The sequence below is a fragment of the Tamandua tetradactyla genome, chromosome X (assembly GCF_023851605.1).
Source record: "Tamandua tetradactyla isolate mTamTet1 chromosome X, mTamTet1.pri, whole genome shotgun sequence".
NCBI lineage: Eukaryota > Metazoa > Chordata > Mammalia > Pilosa > Myrmecophagidae > Tamandua > Tamandua tetradactyla.
In genome coordinates, this window is record NC_135353.1 from 66,304,891 (window position 1) to 66,323,540 (window position 18,650).

The 18,650-nt window shown below is 34.7% G+C and overlaps 1 protein-coding gene and 1 long non-coding RNA gene across 2 annotated transcripts in view; one reads left to right on the forward strand and one right to left on the reverse strand.

Annotated features, from left to right (window-relative positions):
• The window catches only part of NRK (Nik related kinase), a 176,820-nt gene that overhangs the window by 31,738 nt on the left and 126,432 nt on the right, over positions 1-18,650 (reverse strand). The window contains exons 14-18 of the mRNA XM_077145558.1: positions 17,577-17,684; positions 14,516-14,583; positions 11,782-11,876; positions 8,965-9,062; positions 7,360-7,712 (exon numbers count right to left, since the gene is read on the reverse strand). Of these exons, the coding sequence (XP_077001673.1) occupies positions 7,360-7,712; positions 8,965-9,062; positions 11,782-11,876; positions 14,516-14,583; positions 17,577-17,684 (722 nt within the window). The remainder of the gene's footprint in view (positions 1-7,359; positions 7,713-8,964; positions 9,063-11,781; positions 11,877-14,515; positions 14,584-17,576; positions 17,685-18,650) is intronic.
• LOC143670650 (uncharacterized) lies at positions 1,958-13,890 on the forward strand. Its single transcript, XR_013169420.1, has 4 exons — positions 1,958-2,200; positions 7,489-7,582; positions 8,948-9,079; positions 13,690-13,890. It is a non-coding gene; the product is annotated as an uncharacterized LOC143670650 (long non-coding RNA).

The window sequence follows — 18,650 nt, forward strand, 5'->3', positions numbered from 1 at the left end:
CTTTAATTAGTATATAGTGTCCTTCTTTGTCTCTTATTATATCTTTACATTTAAAGTCTATTTTGTCCGATATTAGTATAGCTACTCCTGCTTTCTTTTGGTTACAACTTGGGTGGAAAATCTTTTCCCATCCTTTCACTTTCAATCTATTTGTATCCTTGTGTCTAAGATAAGTCTCTTGTAAGCAGCATATAGCTGGATCATGTTTCTTAATCCATTCTGCCAACCTGCATCTTTTAATTGGTAAATTTAGTCCATTAACATTCAAAGTTATTACTGAAAAGGAATTTCTTGATTCCATCATCTTATCTTTTTAATTTTATTTGTCAGATCTATATATTCTTTTCCCTCTTTCTCTTTGTAGTCTTTAAATTACCATTAATAGTGCTCTTCAATTCTGTGCCCTCCTGCAGACCTCCCTCTCTTGTTTTTTTTTCAGCCAGCAAAACTCCTTTTAGTATTTCTTGTAGGGCCAGTCTCTTGTTGACAAATTCTTTCAGGACTTCTCTGTCTGTGAAAGCTTTAATCTCTCCCTCAATTTTGAAGGACAATTTGGCTGCGTACAGAATTCTTGGCTGGCAGTCTTTCTCTTTCAGTATCTTAAATATATCACACCACAGTCTTCTCCCCTCTAGGGTGCTAGTTGAGTAAGCTGAACTCAGTCTTATTTGATTCTCTTTGTATGTAGTAGATTGTTTTTCTCTTACTGCTTTTCAGGATTTTCTGCTTCTCTTCAACATTTGACAGACTGATTAGAATGTACCTTGGAAAGGCCTATTTGGAGTTATTCTGTTTGAAGTTCTTTGGGCTTGTTTGAGTTTTATATTTATGTACGTTATGAGGAGTGGGAAGTTTTCCCCCATTATATCCTCAACTACTCTTCCTAGCCCTTTACTCCTCTCTTCTCCTTCTGGGACACCAATGATTCTATTTGCGTGCTTTGCTTTGTCTATCATTTCCCTGAGTTTCTGCTCAATTTTTTCCATCCTTTTGCCATTCACTGTTTTGAGTCTTCAAAGTCAGTTATCCTCTCCTCTATATCACTGATTCTTTCTTCTGTCTCTTCAAATCTGGTGTTGTGTGCTTCTAGTATGTTTTTTGTTTGGTCAGCAGAGCCTTTAATCTCCATGATTTCTGCTATTTTTCTATTTATTCTTTCAAATTCCTTTCTGTGCTCTTCTGCTGTCTTCTTGATCTCTTTTATCCCCACTTATTTTATTAAGTAGAGTTGTATGAACATCTTTGATTAGTTGTTTCAATATCTGCATCTCCTCTGGTGTTTTAATTTGGTCATTAAGCAGGGTTATATCTGTCTGCATTGTGATATGCTTAGTGATCTTCTGCTGTGTTCATGACATGTAAATATCTTGATTGATTTACTCTGGGAGTTGATTTCTTTCAGTAGTCTAAGGCCTTGTGTTTGTGGGATGGTGTACAGTGGGGAGCAGGACACAGGGTGGGCACTCAGTATGGGGATTTGTTTCAAGGCAGGTATATGCGCAGGTTTGGGATGTTACACTGATGCTTGTGAACGTGGGTGCCCAGTGGCCAGGGAGGATGTAGCTGTGCAGGTGCACTGGTCTGGGGGGTATAACCCTTATGTGCACTGGTCTAAGGCATGGGCCCCTTTGTGTGCATGTGTAGAGCTGTGGCAGCAGGTTGGCATTACGCCTTCGTGGATTGGGGGCAGATGTGACCCGGCTGCACAGGTTGGCACTTTCTCAGAGCTGGGAAGTGAGGCTGAGGGCTGTGCTGATGTGCGTTCTAGGACTACTGTAAAGTGTGGTTCTCAGAGCTGAATGACGTGATTGGGGGCCCATGCATATATGTGGGCCTGGGAATGCTGCAAAGGGATGGGTGGGCAGGGGGCAGGTAGCCTAGGTATGGAGGTTAGTGCCCACAACCTTTATGCTGTCACAACAGCCTGCAGGGAGCATTGAGGGGGAGGTAGTGCTCGGGAGATGTGGTGGGGTTCAGGTGTGTGGGGTGTGCCGTGATTTGCCAGCCACGGGGCTGCACTGGTGAGGGTAGCGTGCCCAAGGAACATGGCCTGGCTTACTTCCTAGTCCTGGGCTCCCATCTGTGCACTCCCTTGTGCTCTGTGGCTCCACACCTCTGTACCAGGCTCCAGCCTTCTGCCTCTCAGTTCCTCGGCCTTGGCAACCAGGGCTGCCGCATGTGGTGTAGAAGGCTCTCCCAGGTAAGCCTCACTCCCGAATCGCTGCCTCAGTCATCCTCTTGTCCTCTCTCCAACCTTTCCATGAAGCAGGGCTAATCTCCAGCCACTCTAGTTGGCCATCTTCCTGGAAGTCCCTGCGGACATGGCTCAAGTACCCCAGAGCTATCGGTACCGTCTCTGTGGGTCCCGTGGGAAGAAACTGTTTGTCCTTACTCTGGTTGTGATGGCTTGTGTGGGGAGTGCTTTCTTTTTGCAAAAGAAACAACATTAAAAAAGAGCCTGTGGCGATTTTAAAACAAAAAATTGGGGACAAAAAATTTCTGGTAGATTTTTAGTTGGGAAAAAGTCGTTAGAACTCTTGGCAATTTCTCCACAATTTAACCAGTTAAAGATCATTCTATCCCTAATTTAAATTTATTATATACATGAAAATAACTCAATTGTCTGAGAAGTATACAACTACAGAAATTAAACTTGCTGTGTGGAAATCATCTAACAACTAAAAGATATCCATATGGGTTTATCTATTTATAAGCAAATTTTCTTATACTGATAAAGTAATCTACAGTAAACCTTTGCTTATATTTTCTGCTTAACCATTTCTATAACTTACCCTCAACAACATGAGGCAACAACGGAAGAGGGAGGCATTGGAAAGATTAGTCTTATAGAGACTTCTGTTCACTTTCCATTTGAACATTTGAATCCCCCTGTTTGGCTTTAATAAAAGTGGCTTACGTCCCCCTACATGGGACATGACTCCTGGGGGGTAAATCTCCCTGGCAAAGTGGGACCTGACTCTCAGAGATGAGCCAGGACCCAGCATCATGGGAATGAGAAAGCCTTCTTGACCAAAATGGGGAAGAAAGAAATGAGACAAAGTCTCAGTGGCTGAGAGATTTCAAACAGAGTCGAGAGGTTATACTAGAGGTTATTCTTACACATTATATAGATTCCCTTTTTAGTTTATGGTTTATGGTTTATTGGAGTGGCTGGAGGGAAGTACTTGCATCTGTTGAAGTGTTCCATCAGCCTTGATTCTTGGAGAAGACTGTATAACTATACAGCCTTTACAATGTGACTGTGTGATTGTGAAAACCTTGTGTTTGATGCTCCTTTTATCCAGGGTATGGACAGAAGAGTCAAAAAAGAAGGATAATAAATAAATAATAGGAGGAGATACTGGGTAGATTGAAATACTGTGGGTCAATGAGAGGGAGGGGTAAGGGGTATGGTATGTATGAGGTTTTATTTTCCGTTTTATTTATTTTTCTGGAGTGATGCAAATGTTCTAAAAATGACCATCATGAAGAATAAAAAACTGTGTGATGCATTGTAAGCCACTGATGGTATACTATGTTTGGATTGTATGTCTGTAGATAATTCTCAATAAAAATATTTTTTAAAAATATACACGCTATAAGCTTTGTAGGTGTAGAAGTTTCATTTCTCTGAGAAAGGGAAATTTCAGCAAATGTCCTAAGGGGGTGAGGGTGAATGTCAGGCTAATATTTGTGGGAAAGGGTCCCAAGCCAGGCCTGCACCTAACATTTTCAGGGTCTAGGGAAAGAGTATAATTGGAGGCCCACATATCATATGTCTATGTATTTAAAAGTTATAAATCAAGCTGGCAAACTCTTTAAAAAAAGTGTTTTAGTCTCCTACATTTGTAAATGCAACTTGATGAAAAAATTAAGAATATGTATGAAGCTATGGTTCTTTGCTTTGTTATTTGCATGGGCAGACACCGGGAATCAAACCCAGTTCTCAAGCATGGCAGGTGAGAACTCTGCCACTGAGCCACCATTGCCTACCCAAAGCTATGGTTTTTACATCCCTGAAAAACAGCAAAATATCAAAGCCCTGATTTATTCATACTTGTTAATGTCTCTAGGTATTCTGTTGATGTGTTGGCAATGTTTGTATGAATAATAAATAATATATATATATTTATTTATATATAAAAATAATATATATATTATTATTATTATATATATGTATATATTTCATTTTAAAAAGTGGCTTAGATTCTGGAGATACAGAGAGTATGGCAACAAGGGAAATGGGATCTGAAGTACCTGACTGACTTCTAAAAGATTTAATCCAAAAGAGAAAACAGTTATGAGGCTGGGCAGGAAGCCAAAAATCAAAGAAATTAAAACATCATTCATTCAAGCAGGGTTTAGATTATATCCAAGTCGATCAACTGAGAATAGTTTTTAAAATATTCTTCAAAAAACGGTAAAGACTGAAATGGTATAATCTAGGAATGTCTAGAATGTATAATGATAGTGACTAAATGTACAAATTTAAAAATATTTTTGCATGAGGAAGAGTAAAGGAATGTCATTACTGCAGGGCATTGAAAATAGATGGTAATATTTTAAAATTTTAACTTATGTGTGAGACTAAAGCAAAAAATGTTTATTTGGTACAAAATTAATATTTTGACTAGTGCACTTCCTAATATAACTTATGTGGACAGCTTAATTGAGCACCATAAGTACATGGAAACTTGAGTAGGGCATAAGATTTTGTAGGTTTGTCCAGAGTGATGCCTTGATAAATCCCATAGTGATTTGAACAGGGAGTAAAAAAGTATTTGCAAATTCCCCTTGGGGGAATAGTGAGAAAGGGGGAAAATTCAACTTCCCCAAGTGGAGAATTCTTGATATTCTTACAAGCAGTGGGGACAACCAAAGCAGCAGGCTGAGACCCCAATCTTGGGGTTTGTTCATGTGAAACTTGACCCCACAAGAGATAGGTCAAGCCCACTTAAAATTAGGCCTAAGAGTCACCCTCAAGAGAACCTCTTTTGTTGCTCAGATGTGGCCTCTCTCTTCAGCCAACACAACAAGCAAACTCACCGCCCTCCCCCTGTCTACATGGAACATGACTCCCAGGGGTGTGGACCTTCCTGGCAACATGGAACAGAAATCCTAGAATAAGCTGGGACTCAATTCAGGGATTGAGAAAACCTTCTGGACCAAAAGGGGGAAGAGAGAAATGAGACAAAATAAAGTGTCAATGGCTGAGAGATTCCAGAGTCGAGAGGTTATCCTGGAGGTTATTCTTACACATTAAATAGGTATCACCTGTTTAGTAAAGGTGTAATGAAGAGGCTAGAGGGAACTGCCTGAAAATGTAGAGCTATGTTCCATTAGCCACATTTCCTGAAGATGATTGCATAACGATATAGCTTCCACATTGTGAAAACCTTGTGTCTGATGCTCCTTTTATCTACCTTACCAACAGACGAGTAAAACATACAGCATAAAAACAAATAATAGGGGGAACAAATGTTAAAATAAATTTAGTAGATTGAAATGCTAGTGATCAATGAAAGGGAGGGGTAAGGAGTATGGTATGTATGAATTTTTTGCTGTTGTCTTTGTATTTCTTTTTCTGTATTGATGCAAATGTTCTAAGAAATGATCATAATGATGAGTATGCAACCATGCGATGATAATTGTGAATTACTGACTATATATGTAGAATGGAATGATCATATGTTAAGAATGTTTGAGTTTGCTTGTTGTTATATTTTTTTTTAAAAAAATTTTAAATTAATTTAAAAAGTGAAAAAAAAAGATGTTCTTGAGATTTTCCTGGGGATAAAAATTATTTGCTTAAATACCAGATTTCCCCAGATCTTTAGAGAGACTTTGTTGAAGTCTAGAACAACAATACTACATATGGTACTGTTAATTTTCTCAGAATTTCAGCTATAAAATATTTCAGCTCTAAAACTAAATTGTATTTGACCAATTAGCATTCTGATTTAATTGTTCTAGTACCAGTAATTTTTTAAAGTCTCCAGGTGATTAAAATATGCAGCCCAAATTGAGAATCATTGTTATCAAGCAATGCACTAACTGCAACAAATCCCTTTATTAAACCTGTCAAGGAAAGATGGAGACATTTATGGGTCATAATGAGATCTTAATTGCAAGCCCAGTTTCATGTTCAGGAAATAAGCTTTTAATTTCTTTTTTAGAGAATGAAGTTTTGTTTACACATGAAGAATAGGCTTTACAAAACAATAGAAATATTTATATGACAATGATGTGATTCTCTAGACCAGAGATTCTGAAACTTTAGTTTATAAGAGATACTCTGATATAAGATATTTGTAGCGGGCTAACATATTTTAACGAACCTAACTAGCAGATTTGTTGTGGGGCTAACATTCTTTAAATAGGCTCCCTACAGATTCTAATGTAGGGCGATTTTAGACCGCAGCTCCTCTATAAAAGAGCAAGCCTATTGTGCAATGATAAAATAAATGAGGAAAACTATGATTTATCTATACACTATTCTGCACTATAAATCTATATCTCTAAGTTTTGATGTTCACACAACTGTAATTGTTCAATGCTTTTATTAAGATTTATGCTTTACATATATGTTATAGAACATGCATGCATTGTACTGTTATAAAGCAAACAACTTTCCTACTGTTAATGATTTTTCTAAAAAATATAAAAATATACAATATTAACTAAACTTTGAAAGCAGTTTAAATAGAAATCATGTACATATGTACTTAAAGAAAACTCTGGCTGTTTAGAGAATGAGTGATGAAGCTTACATAGGAAACAACTGGTGACAACCCAAAAGCACTACTTTACCAAATATCACATTGGAAAACTACACTATTAAAAAATAAAATGGAATGGTACTGAATTAAGTCACATTAGTTTTCAGAATTACAAGAATAATGCCATGATGGTAAGCTGCAGCCTGAACATATCAAGCAGTGAGAGTCAATTTTGCAAGTTATTTCTCTCAGCAAATTTAGATGTTTTGTTAGCAAATACTAGATATTAGGTAGCACATTTCATTTCATTCAATTTGTTTCTCAACTTCTTACACTGACTGCATCTTTACAAGGTAGGATGATTCACCAGCATTAATTTTATGAGAACCATCCAGACCATTCCAGTCATAAAGTATGAATAAATACTTGAAAACTAACAAAATATAGTCCACAAACAAAGCAACATTAAGTGCTCTGCATTAAACAAACCCTCAAAATCTCATTGAAAATCAAACTAGTAACCCATATGCAAGTGCAATTCATTCACCCTCTTGGTAATGAATTTTGAAAATAAGCAAAAGATGCAAATAGTTCTGAAATTGTAAAACATGGATAGTATAAGTAACCCAGTGAAACCAACCTTAACCAACTAGAATCATCATCACGAATATTGTCTTCATCAATGTCATTATCATCATGGTCATTGCAAATATCATTAACTAGATCAACCTGGTTATTGAAGCCATCATTGTCATTGTCTTGGTCGTAGGTATCTTCAGAAACATCATTAGAATCATCATCATAATTGCCATCAGCAACAGCACTGCCATCATAGAGTTCAACATAATCACCATCTTCTTCAGGTGGGTGAATGACAGGTGCAGGAGTTAGCCAATCATTCCGGAAGATTTCAGAGAGTGCATTATAGCCTACCCATTCATTTGTCAAATATACTGGGGGTGATATCTTTCCTACTTTAAATCCATCTGGAACCTGTGTGCACAAGAAAGGTTAATACAGTCACTAGTAGCCTTTCGTTTGCTTCTAGATTAGAAAATTTCCAAACTAAAACATTTTAAACAAATATTTTCAATTGAAATGAAGATATTCAGTCACTGGCTAGAGCTGATATTTTAGTAAGGATGAAATGGCAAAATCCAAATCTCAGGCTTTGTTGTTAATGGCCTTTCATGATCACACAGGGCAAAATTTACTCACGTTGTTTTTTATTACCCTACTAATCTGCTGAATCCTAGATATTTACTTTTTTAAAATATTTTCATTAACAGATCTTCACATACAGGCAGTCCTTACGTGGTGCACAATCAATGGCCCACTACATCATCACATAGTTGTGTATTCATCACCACGATCACTTTCTAGAATATTTGCATCACTCCAGAAAAAGAAACAGAAAGAAAAAAGAAAAAACTCACACATCCCACACCTCTTGCCACTTCCTTCCACCAACCACCGACATTTCCATCTACCCTATTTATTTTACCCCTTATCCCCATTATCATTTATCCATCTTTCATCCATATCATTCTACTCATCTGTCCCCACCATGGACTAAAGGGGCATCAGGCACAAGGTTTCCAGTAGAGCAAGTGATCTGATGTTATATAGTGCACTCTTTTGTTTTATCCCCTGATAAAGTAGGAATAACACATAGCTCTTAAAGGTGGTATGTTAATTTCCCAGCTCTGGTTCTACATGCCATAGGTTGCCTTAAATAATTTCAAACATCTCTAAATCTAAATGAATATAAATTCATTTTCTAATGATTATATGTATCATATAACAGCTTTGGTGAGCCTGGAAAGAATGTATGTCTGTGTATGTCAAGGTGGTATAGTTACATAAGTAAAATAGAATGATCTGAAGCTACAACTGCAAAAGGAGTTAGTACACTTTATAAATGTATGCAATCAGAAGACATTTTATTTTTACACATTGTTTCATCACCAAATAAGTGTTAGACAGAAATTGAGCATCTAATCTCTACCTCTTATTTGAGGTTAGTTTCTACAAATAGCTATTTATCACGCTTCTAAAACATGTTCAGTCTGACTCAAAAATGTGAAAATAAAGTATTTTCTGAAGCATTTTCTCATTTCAAATTTAATTTATATGTTTCATTTTCTGCATGCTAACATAGCAATTGAAATATATATCATAAAAGGATTAAGAAAAACCATTAAATTCTTTAACCTTTCCTCTTTTAGCCAAGATGGAAACCTACATGGACGTCAACCAGCAACTTCTGATCAATAGTAGAATAAGGTGGTGATGACTGGGACCTCCTCCCAGTCACAGGACTCTCCTCCTCAGAAGATGATTCTGTGGAATTCCAAAAGGTATTAGTAATAGTGGTGACCACAGCCATTGCCTTTATTGTATAGTATGCCAGTTCAATTGCCTAGTATTTTTTCTAATATCTTCTTATAATTCAATTCAAGAAACATTATCTGATAAATTCTCATGAGGCCAGGATCTCAAGTTCTATTTTCAGGATTATCAGCAGGCTCCAGTTTTGTTCCATCTGTAGAACTACACGACTAGTCTGTTTCGATATTAAGTACATACTTGCTAAATGTTTCTATGTAAGAATAGAAGTTGCCAGATAGTTCTGTTTAATAGTTCCATTAGAAAATGTATCAAGAATAGGAAGGGCTAGGTGCTACCATTGACCTCACATATTAACCAGAATAAAAGATCCCAACAGTGTGTTTTAAGATGATGGAATAGACAAATATCTTAAGAGGAGTGTTGACTCTGCATTCTTAGTCCCTAAATTTCCACTTGATTTATCTTCAAGTATTTCAATACATTTGCTGAGTGTACTACTGAAGAGAGACTAAAATTATCTTGGAATCTTACTATAGTAGTGCTGTAGAACTTTCTATGAGTATGCTATAGAATGTTTTATAGAAGTGCAATTTAAATTTCTGTGGTGATGGAAATATTCTGTATCTGCACTGACCAATTTGGTAGCCACTAGCCATACGTGGCTACTGAGAAGTTGAATGGTGACCAGTGTGACTAAGGAAATGAATTTTTATTTTTTTAATTTTAATAGCCACGTGACTAGTTGCTACCACATCAGACAGCTTAATAGCATAGTGTGTACAGTTGCATTTATAAAGCAAATTTATCCACTTGGAAGTTTGGCTTTTCAAATTAAGAGTTGTGGTATGTAAATACCTGTGGTTAAAATCCACTGAGTATATTAAAAAGGCTAAAAAACCAGTAAGTCTGGGTAAGAACAAATCATGTCCCTGTTTATTTTTTTATGTGCTTGGATTTTGAAAAGAAATACTACTACCAGTTTTTATTTGCAACCTTGGTATATATAGCCACGGTATAAATATTACAACTACAAAAATCATCTATTTGCATATACTGTTATATTTTTGTGACACTATACTGAACACTTCTTACTTTTTGTGTCCCCATACTCTGGCATATTTACACTTTTGCTGTTATCATTTTTCTGCAGGACACCATTTTCTCTCAAATGTCTTGATGTGGCATTAGACCAAATAAGAAGTTCGGGTATTTGAGATCATTAGGCACATTTTTAGTAAAGTATTCTTTAATAAAGAGTAAATGAAACACGATGAAGTCGCAATCTCATGGGAACTTTTAGTGGTCTATGTAGCACACATAATAAAATAACAGAATTTTAGAATTGGAAAGAGTATTATCTATTACCTGCATAGATGCTATCCCCTTTTCAATTCTCACTACTTTTTATGACTACTTTGGGGCCTAATACAGAATTTCATTATTTCAGAAAGGCAAATCCTGACATATAAATTAACTTTGAAATTTTAATTGTTTAATGAGTATCAGTAAAATGAACCCTAGTCAAATAAAAAATAAAATATTCTGGGGAAAAAATAATCCTAAAGTAACTACACTCAGGCTTATCTTAATTTTCACAACCAAGTTTTTCTACACTAGGGCACACTATTTATATGGTTTCTGCCAATATGTGCGTCTTAAGTAAAAGAGATAAGAAGTTTTAAAGTTCAGATCCTAGAATATATGATTTTCATAAAGTGACTTATACCTATATATACTTTTTAATATTAGCTTTTGTTAAAAATCTGTATGCTGTATTTTTACTGTGACCTGGGGATTCAATAAAGCATTTTGCGTTTATCTAACTTGCCTGAATTGCTTAAGTAGATAATGCCAGATTTTATGATCCAAGGCACATGTTTTTGCTTTGCTTATCATAATATTTCACAAATCTCTAACTGATTTAAACTCTCTCAAAAACACATCTTAAAAGAAAATACTTGTTTGAAATTCGTATTACAATTTGTGAAGTTATTTTCTGTTGATTGATTTATCATATATTCTAAGTAAAATCTTCAACTTAAACAATTAGAGATGTTTATGAAACTCTGTATATATCTTATCTTTGTGAGGTGAAATAGTGTGGTAGTTAGATTCAGTTGTCAACTTGACCAGGTGAAGGCACCTAGTTCTGTTGCTGTGGGCATGAGCCAATAGCATGTGAACCTCATCAGCTGCTGATTACATCTGCAGTCGGCTAGGAGGCGTGCCTGATGCAAAGAATGATGTTTGACTTAATTGGCTGGTGCTTAAATGAGAGAGCCCAAGATAGCAGAGCCCAAGCAGCTCAGCCCAGGCCTTTGGAAATGCAGAAAGGAATCACCCCGGGAAAAGTTGTTGGAACGCAGAGGCCTGGAGAGAAGGCCAGCAGAGCTTACCCTGGGCCTTCCCAAGTAAGAAAAAACCTCACATGAAAGGTAGCTGCCTTTCCTCTGAAGAAATAATGAAATAAATCCCCTTTTATTAAAAGCTTTCCTAACTACTAACAAACCAAAAGATGAAAGTTCAGAAAAATTAACTTGCATTTCTAAAAAGCCACTGCTGACTACCCAATTGTCAAAACCAACGGCTTCCTGCCTAATTCTACTTGGTCCCCCTAACGTTTTTTATCCATTCTTTCTTGAACTCTGCAATATAACTGCTAAACCTTAGCTCTGTATTTTGATTGTTGAAATTTTATGATTTGAATCACCTGATGCTGCTGGGCAACTTTGAGGAGTTTGTGAACTCCTTTGTCTGATGTCAGTAGGCATCTGAGCTTGTTCCAAAGGTGACTGCTGAGGAAAACTAATGAAAAGACAGAAAATCACATGCCATGTGCTAAAATTAATAAAGCTAATATACAACTCAACATAAAGACCAACAGAAAGTTTTGCTTAACTGTATGGGTGTATTTCAAACTGAAAAGAAGTAGAACTCAAGTAATATTTTTCAATTTCTATTTTCCTCCAAACCTGCTATTTTGTTCAGAACTGAGAAATAATTTCCAAAATATAGAAATAAAAAACTATTTCCATAGAGTATATGCATCCTTCACATGTAATATTACTAAAAATTCCTATGAACTTTCTTTTTATTGTGAAAAATAACATATAAACAAAAAAGCAATACATTTCAAAGCACACCATAACAATTAGTTATAGAACAGATTTCAGAGTTTGGTATGGGTTACCATTCCACAATTTTAGGTTTTTACTTCTAGCTGCTTCAGGACACTGGAGACTAAAAGAAATATCAATATAATGATTCAGCAATCATACTCATTTGTTAAATCTTATCATCTCTATTATAATTCTATTTATTACTTTGCTCTTTCTCCCAATCTTCAGGGGTATTTGGGCTATGCCCATTCTAACTTTTTAATGTTGGAAGGAGATGTCAATAATATGGAATAGGGGAATAGAAATAGTTGATGTTCTGTAGAGGCTGGACCCTCTGGAGTTTAGGACTTAACTGGCCTAGTAACCCATCTGGAGGTTGTAGGTTTCTGAAAAGTAATCATAGTGCATGGAACCTTTGTAGAATCTCAGACAAAGCCGTAGGTGTTCTTTAGGGTTGGCAGGAATGGTTTTGGTCTGTGTGTGGCAAATCATGATAGGTAGCAATATCTAGCTGAACTTTGCCTAAAAGTAGCCTCCAGGTAGCCGCTCAACTCTTTGAACTCCCTCAGCCACTGATGCCTTATTTGTTGCAATCTCTTCCCCCCTTTTGGTCAGGATAGCATTGTCAATCTCATGTTGCCAGGGAGACTTTCACCCCGGATGTCATGTCCCACGTAGTGGGGAGGGCAGTGATTTCACTTGCAGAGTTGGGCTTAGAGAAGCCACAACTGAGCAACAAAAGAGGTCCTCTGGAAGTAACTCTTAGGCATAACTATAGGTAAGCTAATCTTCTCCACTACATAAATAAGCTTCACAAGAGCAAGCCTCAAGATCAAAGGTTTGGCCTATTGACTTGGGAGTCTCTAATATCTTATAATTTTTCCTTAAACTAATATTTAATCAATATTATTTTCCAAGTAACAACTAAGACATATATTGTATATGCAGATTTTAACATGATAAAACAGGTTATTGACATATTGATTATTCCACTATTATCATCCTAATTTTAAATGTTTTGGGTTCATGTCTTTTATGTCCTCTTACTGATTAAGAGAGATGGATGGATGGATCGATTAGATAGATAAAATTTTTTAAATAAACTTTTCTTTACACTTTAGTTCTTATTATTTAAATCCAGTGAATATTTTGAATGTTGCTTTGGACCAGTGCTGTTAAATTTTATAGTTGCTTTGGAATTGCTATATCGGAATGACTGCTTGTTGACTTTAGCCTGGAAACAACAGACATATTTTCTATGACCTCAAATTTCAGGAAAATCGTCTGTTTCATTTAAATAAATTTTATGAATTTAACCATATTTAAAGGCAATATATTTGCTATTAATAAATTTAAAAATATTTGGTTAAAATTAACAATCACTTTTGCTTAAAAGTAAGTTTGATTTTGACATATTGAATTTTATTAGGTAGCCATGCACCATTTTATTCAAAACAGCTACTGAAAACTAAACTTTTCTTTTCTTTCTTTGTGAACAGAATGGCCATGCCAACCCATTCACTGAGTGCAGAAAAAGAGAAAGTTCCCAGTCTTGCTTTCAAGATTTTCCAAGATTTCTTAACACCATTAAATCTGAGATATAAATATATAGGGTTAAAAATAATGAGGTAGTAATATACCTACTGCATTCTATCAATTCTCTGCCATCTGACCATACTGTCAAGTATCTTGAATATAATAAGTGCTCAATAAATATTTACTGAATCACTGACTGAAGAACTGTAGGCTAAGTTCTGTCCATTGTGAATTGGGGTTGGAGGGGCTATGATTTTCAAGGAAAATGTACTTTAAAATTTGGATTACATATCATACAACATCTAAAATATGGAACAGGATCTTTGAAAATTACTGAAATCACCATTATTATAGCAATTAAAAATCCAGTGACTGGTGCAAATATTATGTATGATATTTTATTGATATGCTAATATGAGTTTTAGATTATATTTTGGTTGTAGGTTATTTTCAGTCTTGCCCCTTCTGAGACCTTAGCTTTGGAGGCTATAGGGATCACCTGGGCATGCCTTATAATGCAAAATTTCACATCCTATTATCCTCATTATTAATTTAAAGCTATCACAGAATTCATTATTTTCTTTCATTAAATTGTGGATCTTGACAGTTATTATGCAACGAAATGACACTGAGATTGCACTACATACAAATGTGATAGACCTACATAATGGATCTTTGCAGTTGAGGTTTTAAACATGGACACTTGGTATAAAAGTAACAATGTTTAGTTTTTCATGTGTTACTAAATTATTAGTAATTAATTTGAATATGGAAATCACAAATCCATACCTTAAAGAGAAGTTGACATGGTGTACACAGTTCTGGCTGTAAGGCATAGAGTTAGATATTTCTTGAACCTTAAAGACACAACCCAATATTTCACAAGGCTATTCAATCATTAATATTTTTGAGTTATTAATTTATGGGAAAATACTTTTCTTCACATATAGATGTTTTCTAAAATTCTAATTTATAAAGTACAATTTTCATAAATATTTCTTATCTTCACAATTATTATGGTGTAACATTAGATCTGCTTAACCATAATTTGTGATGGAATCTTTGCCTCTAATCTCATCAACTCATTCTATAAAATAACAGAATTTTACTATAAGAAAAAATTCTGGAGGTCATATAATCAAACATCCCCATTTTATTGTTGAGGAATTTGAGGCATAGAGTGGAGAAAATGTCTTTTCTAAGGATTTTACAAGTCAGTGAAAGATCTAGAACCAATACGCAGATCTCCTGACTCCTAATTTAATGTTCATTCCTTTTTATCACATTGCTTTTTATATCAAGTCCAAACTTTACACTCAAAGTTTAAGAATTTAAGTTGCAACCTCTCATTCCTTCACCCTTTTAAGCTAACCCTAAATCTTCAAAAGTTCTAATACACACACATCCATCATTAAAATCTCTAGAGTCAAAACTATCCCATTTTTAAGAAAATATTTTTCTTTGCTTTATAATTTAACTATTCTGTCATAATCAATGTTCCAAAAACTTTTACTTCTAAATGAATTAATTAGGGTTTCATTAATTATACATTCATCTAATATAACAAAAACCTCAAGAAAGAGTATATATGATGAACTAGCGTCTATCAGTGACGTAATTTACTGTCCACGTTAGTAGTCAGTACTACAAGATGTTACCTTGCTTAATTTAGTTTAATACCATTAGGTTTCTACTCACAATAATTTTTATATGTTCAATAAATAGGTCATTCTGCCAAGCAATGAGGCAGTCATATTAGATTCCTTAGAAATATTTCAACCTGTTACATTTTTGTAAAAAGCTATCACTCTCATGATGATAAAATCACATGATAATTTCTAGAAACTATGCTAGCCTTGGTGTACTATTTTTTTTTCTTTAAAGAATGACTATCAAGTCTGTCTTTACACTCCAGCAGACAGTTTGGTGAGAAATTTAAAATGTTGTCAAACCTTAACATGATTTGCTAATCAGTTTCCAAGTATAAACAAATTCTTGCAGTATGCAAGACAAGCATCTGCCTCATTAATTTTTCCACAGATAGCTAGCATCACGTTGATACAATCTAGGCCTCTTGGTTCATGAAGCTGATTTCAGAAAGTTAACCTAAGGTTAAAATTACTCAGGTCCAAAATGAGTAAAACAATACCTATCACGAACAGTATATGGCCTGACAAATTGGAAAAAAAAATGATTAGTAGGACTAGCAAGGTAAATGATGCATTCCAAATCAATCAGATACACCTAATTACGTTTCCTACTAAAGATACCATGCTTAAAATTAATAGTTACTACTGGAGAGTTAATGTCCTAATTTAATAAGGCAGAGAGAAAGATACATTGCCTCTGCTAATTAGATAATGAAACCCAGTTTATATTCCCTCTGCCAGTGGTTAGTATACATAATACAATACTCTTTGTTATTCCCTTTCAAATGACTATTAGTATCAAGAGAACATACTTAAAAAGAAGTGGCCAAGAAAGACTTCATAATAGACTCCTGAAGAATTATAGTGGTCTGAGACAATCCAGGGCCTTTGTGTCAATTAGGAACAATGCTCAAGCTCCTTGTGCCCTTTGACAGAGCAGGAATTTGAGTTCTCTACCCACTCACCTGGTTGCTCTTAATGAGCAGGCATTTTTTAGATAACTGGTTAATGTCACCATCCTGTCTACATGGGAATTGAACCTATAGCTCTGGCCTCACCAATACCATGTGTTAGCTAACTTTTAAAACATTATTAATGAGGTAGTGAAAACAGAAATGAACCCAGATATTAACACTGACTGGATTACTCCCATAAGCATAAGAAAAATAAATCACAGATTAAATGATCCAAACCATGTCACAAACTGCATCCCAGGGCAGAAACAATTGAGGAGAATTACCTGCTGGTTTCATGGACAATAATTTTACTTAAAAGAATGATGGATAAACTATGATTATTCAAATTTGGCTACTCAGAAGGCATTTTTAAAAAATGAATGGAGTATGATTGTCAATGCAAGGAAAAATCAACTGATGTTATTTGTTAGCAATGATAAAATTTGAGTTTTCAGGAAAAAATTAGAATTTTTGAAAACTTGTATGCCACTGTGCTCTTGAAAATTTCCAATACTCAATAATTTTCATGGTGAAATTGATGATGATATTAACAAATGTTATTTTTTATATTGCATAATGAAACACAAATATTTGGAAGATCTGAATATGCAGTGAACCAATATTTTCCAACTAACCAATGCATGATGCTACAAAATTATGCAGGAGCAAAAAAAAAATCTATTCATAACATAAGAGAGACCTAATTTTAAAAAAATCATTGATATGGTTTTCGATTTCATTTCTCTAGCTTTGGTATATTATCACAGAATAGTCACAATTTTTTGTAAAGGCTATGAAAATCCCCCCTTTTCCAACTATCTATTTATAAGAAGCCAACTTTCTCCATAAACTTGAACCAAAACAACATATGGCAACAGACAGAATGCAGAAGCAGATATGAGAATACAGCTGTCTTCCATTAAGCTGGATAGATTAAAGAGATCTGCAAAAATGTAAAACAGCACCATTCTTCTCTCTAAATTTTTCATTTTTAAAAATATATTAATTTTCATTGAAAAATATATTTATGTTAATATGTAATGGTTTTATTAAATTTTAATGATGATAAACAGTTTTTAAATTTGTTTCAGTTTAATTTCCAATATAGTAAATATTGATTAACACAACCCATGTTTAAAAAAAGTTTTTAATGTCATCAAATATAATATCAAGAGACCCAAAAGTTTGAGAACCACTTTTGTAAGAATTTATTAATATCACAGCATCTTGTATTGAGAAATTTACCTCATTTCCTTTATGATTTGGGACATATGGCTGCAATGGTTCTATTTGAACTTCAGCCTGAATCGAATGAAAAACTTCATCATTGTCTGATGACCCCTCTTCTTTTTCCTTGAAAGCAAAAAGGAAAATAAATAATTTAATTGCTGTTAAGATGTAAATGATAGGAGCAACAGCTGCATCCTAATATACAATTTAAAAGAGTAATATCCAGATATTAGAAATTGATTTAAGCTGGCAGTTTCCAAAAATAATCAGTTTGGATTACTTTTTGTATCTAAGGGATGCTACAGATTCTCCATACAAAACTTCATATAGACATAGATTTTTGCATAGATTTTCAGGGAGATCACTGATCTCTTGAAACTCATTTATGGGACCCAGGTTAAGAATTCCTGGTCTATAGTTTCATTAACTCATAACCCCAAACTAGCCATTGCATTTAGATAGCTATTATAACTCCAGAATTGGGTCCTCCTGCTGCAATGGGATATCTGTAACATTTTTGGTGAAAATATATTTTCTGCAATTGAACCCTAAGAGTTTAGAAAAGATTCTGTTTTCTCATTTGTACCAGTAAGTCTCCAACTCAGAGCAATGAGAACGCATTTTCTCTTTTGCTGGTGAGTTGAATTACCTATATTTGTCTTCAAGAAGAATTTCAGATATTTCAAAAGACATATGATTTTGACTGCATTATCGATCCTTTTCTTTTCCTTTATGTTTACTTTAAGAACAACACAAAAGCTATAAATGCTTATACAACGTCCTAGGGTCATGAGATTGGTAACTATTATTTATTGGCTTTTTCCAACCATTTTAGAATGGTTGCCCACATATATATTTAAAACATAGAATGATAATAAGTATGTACCATGCTGGTAATGTTGAGTCTCTTAGAGAGGCTTAAAATTTTTCTTTATATGAATATTTTAATGGATTGCAGTGGTGAATATTTCCATTTAGGGGGTTGCAAATTCAATAAATGTATACAATTTAAGTAACTTCCCCAAGTAGGTGGGGAAGTATTTTAAATGACTCTATAAATTCAAAGCTACAAACTAAAAATATAAAGAC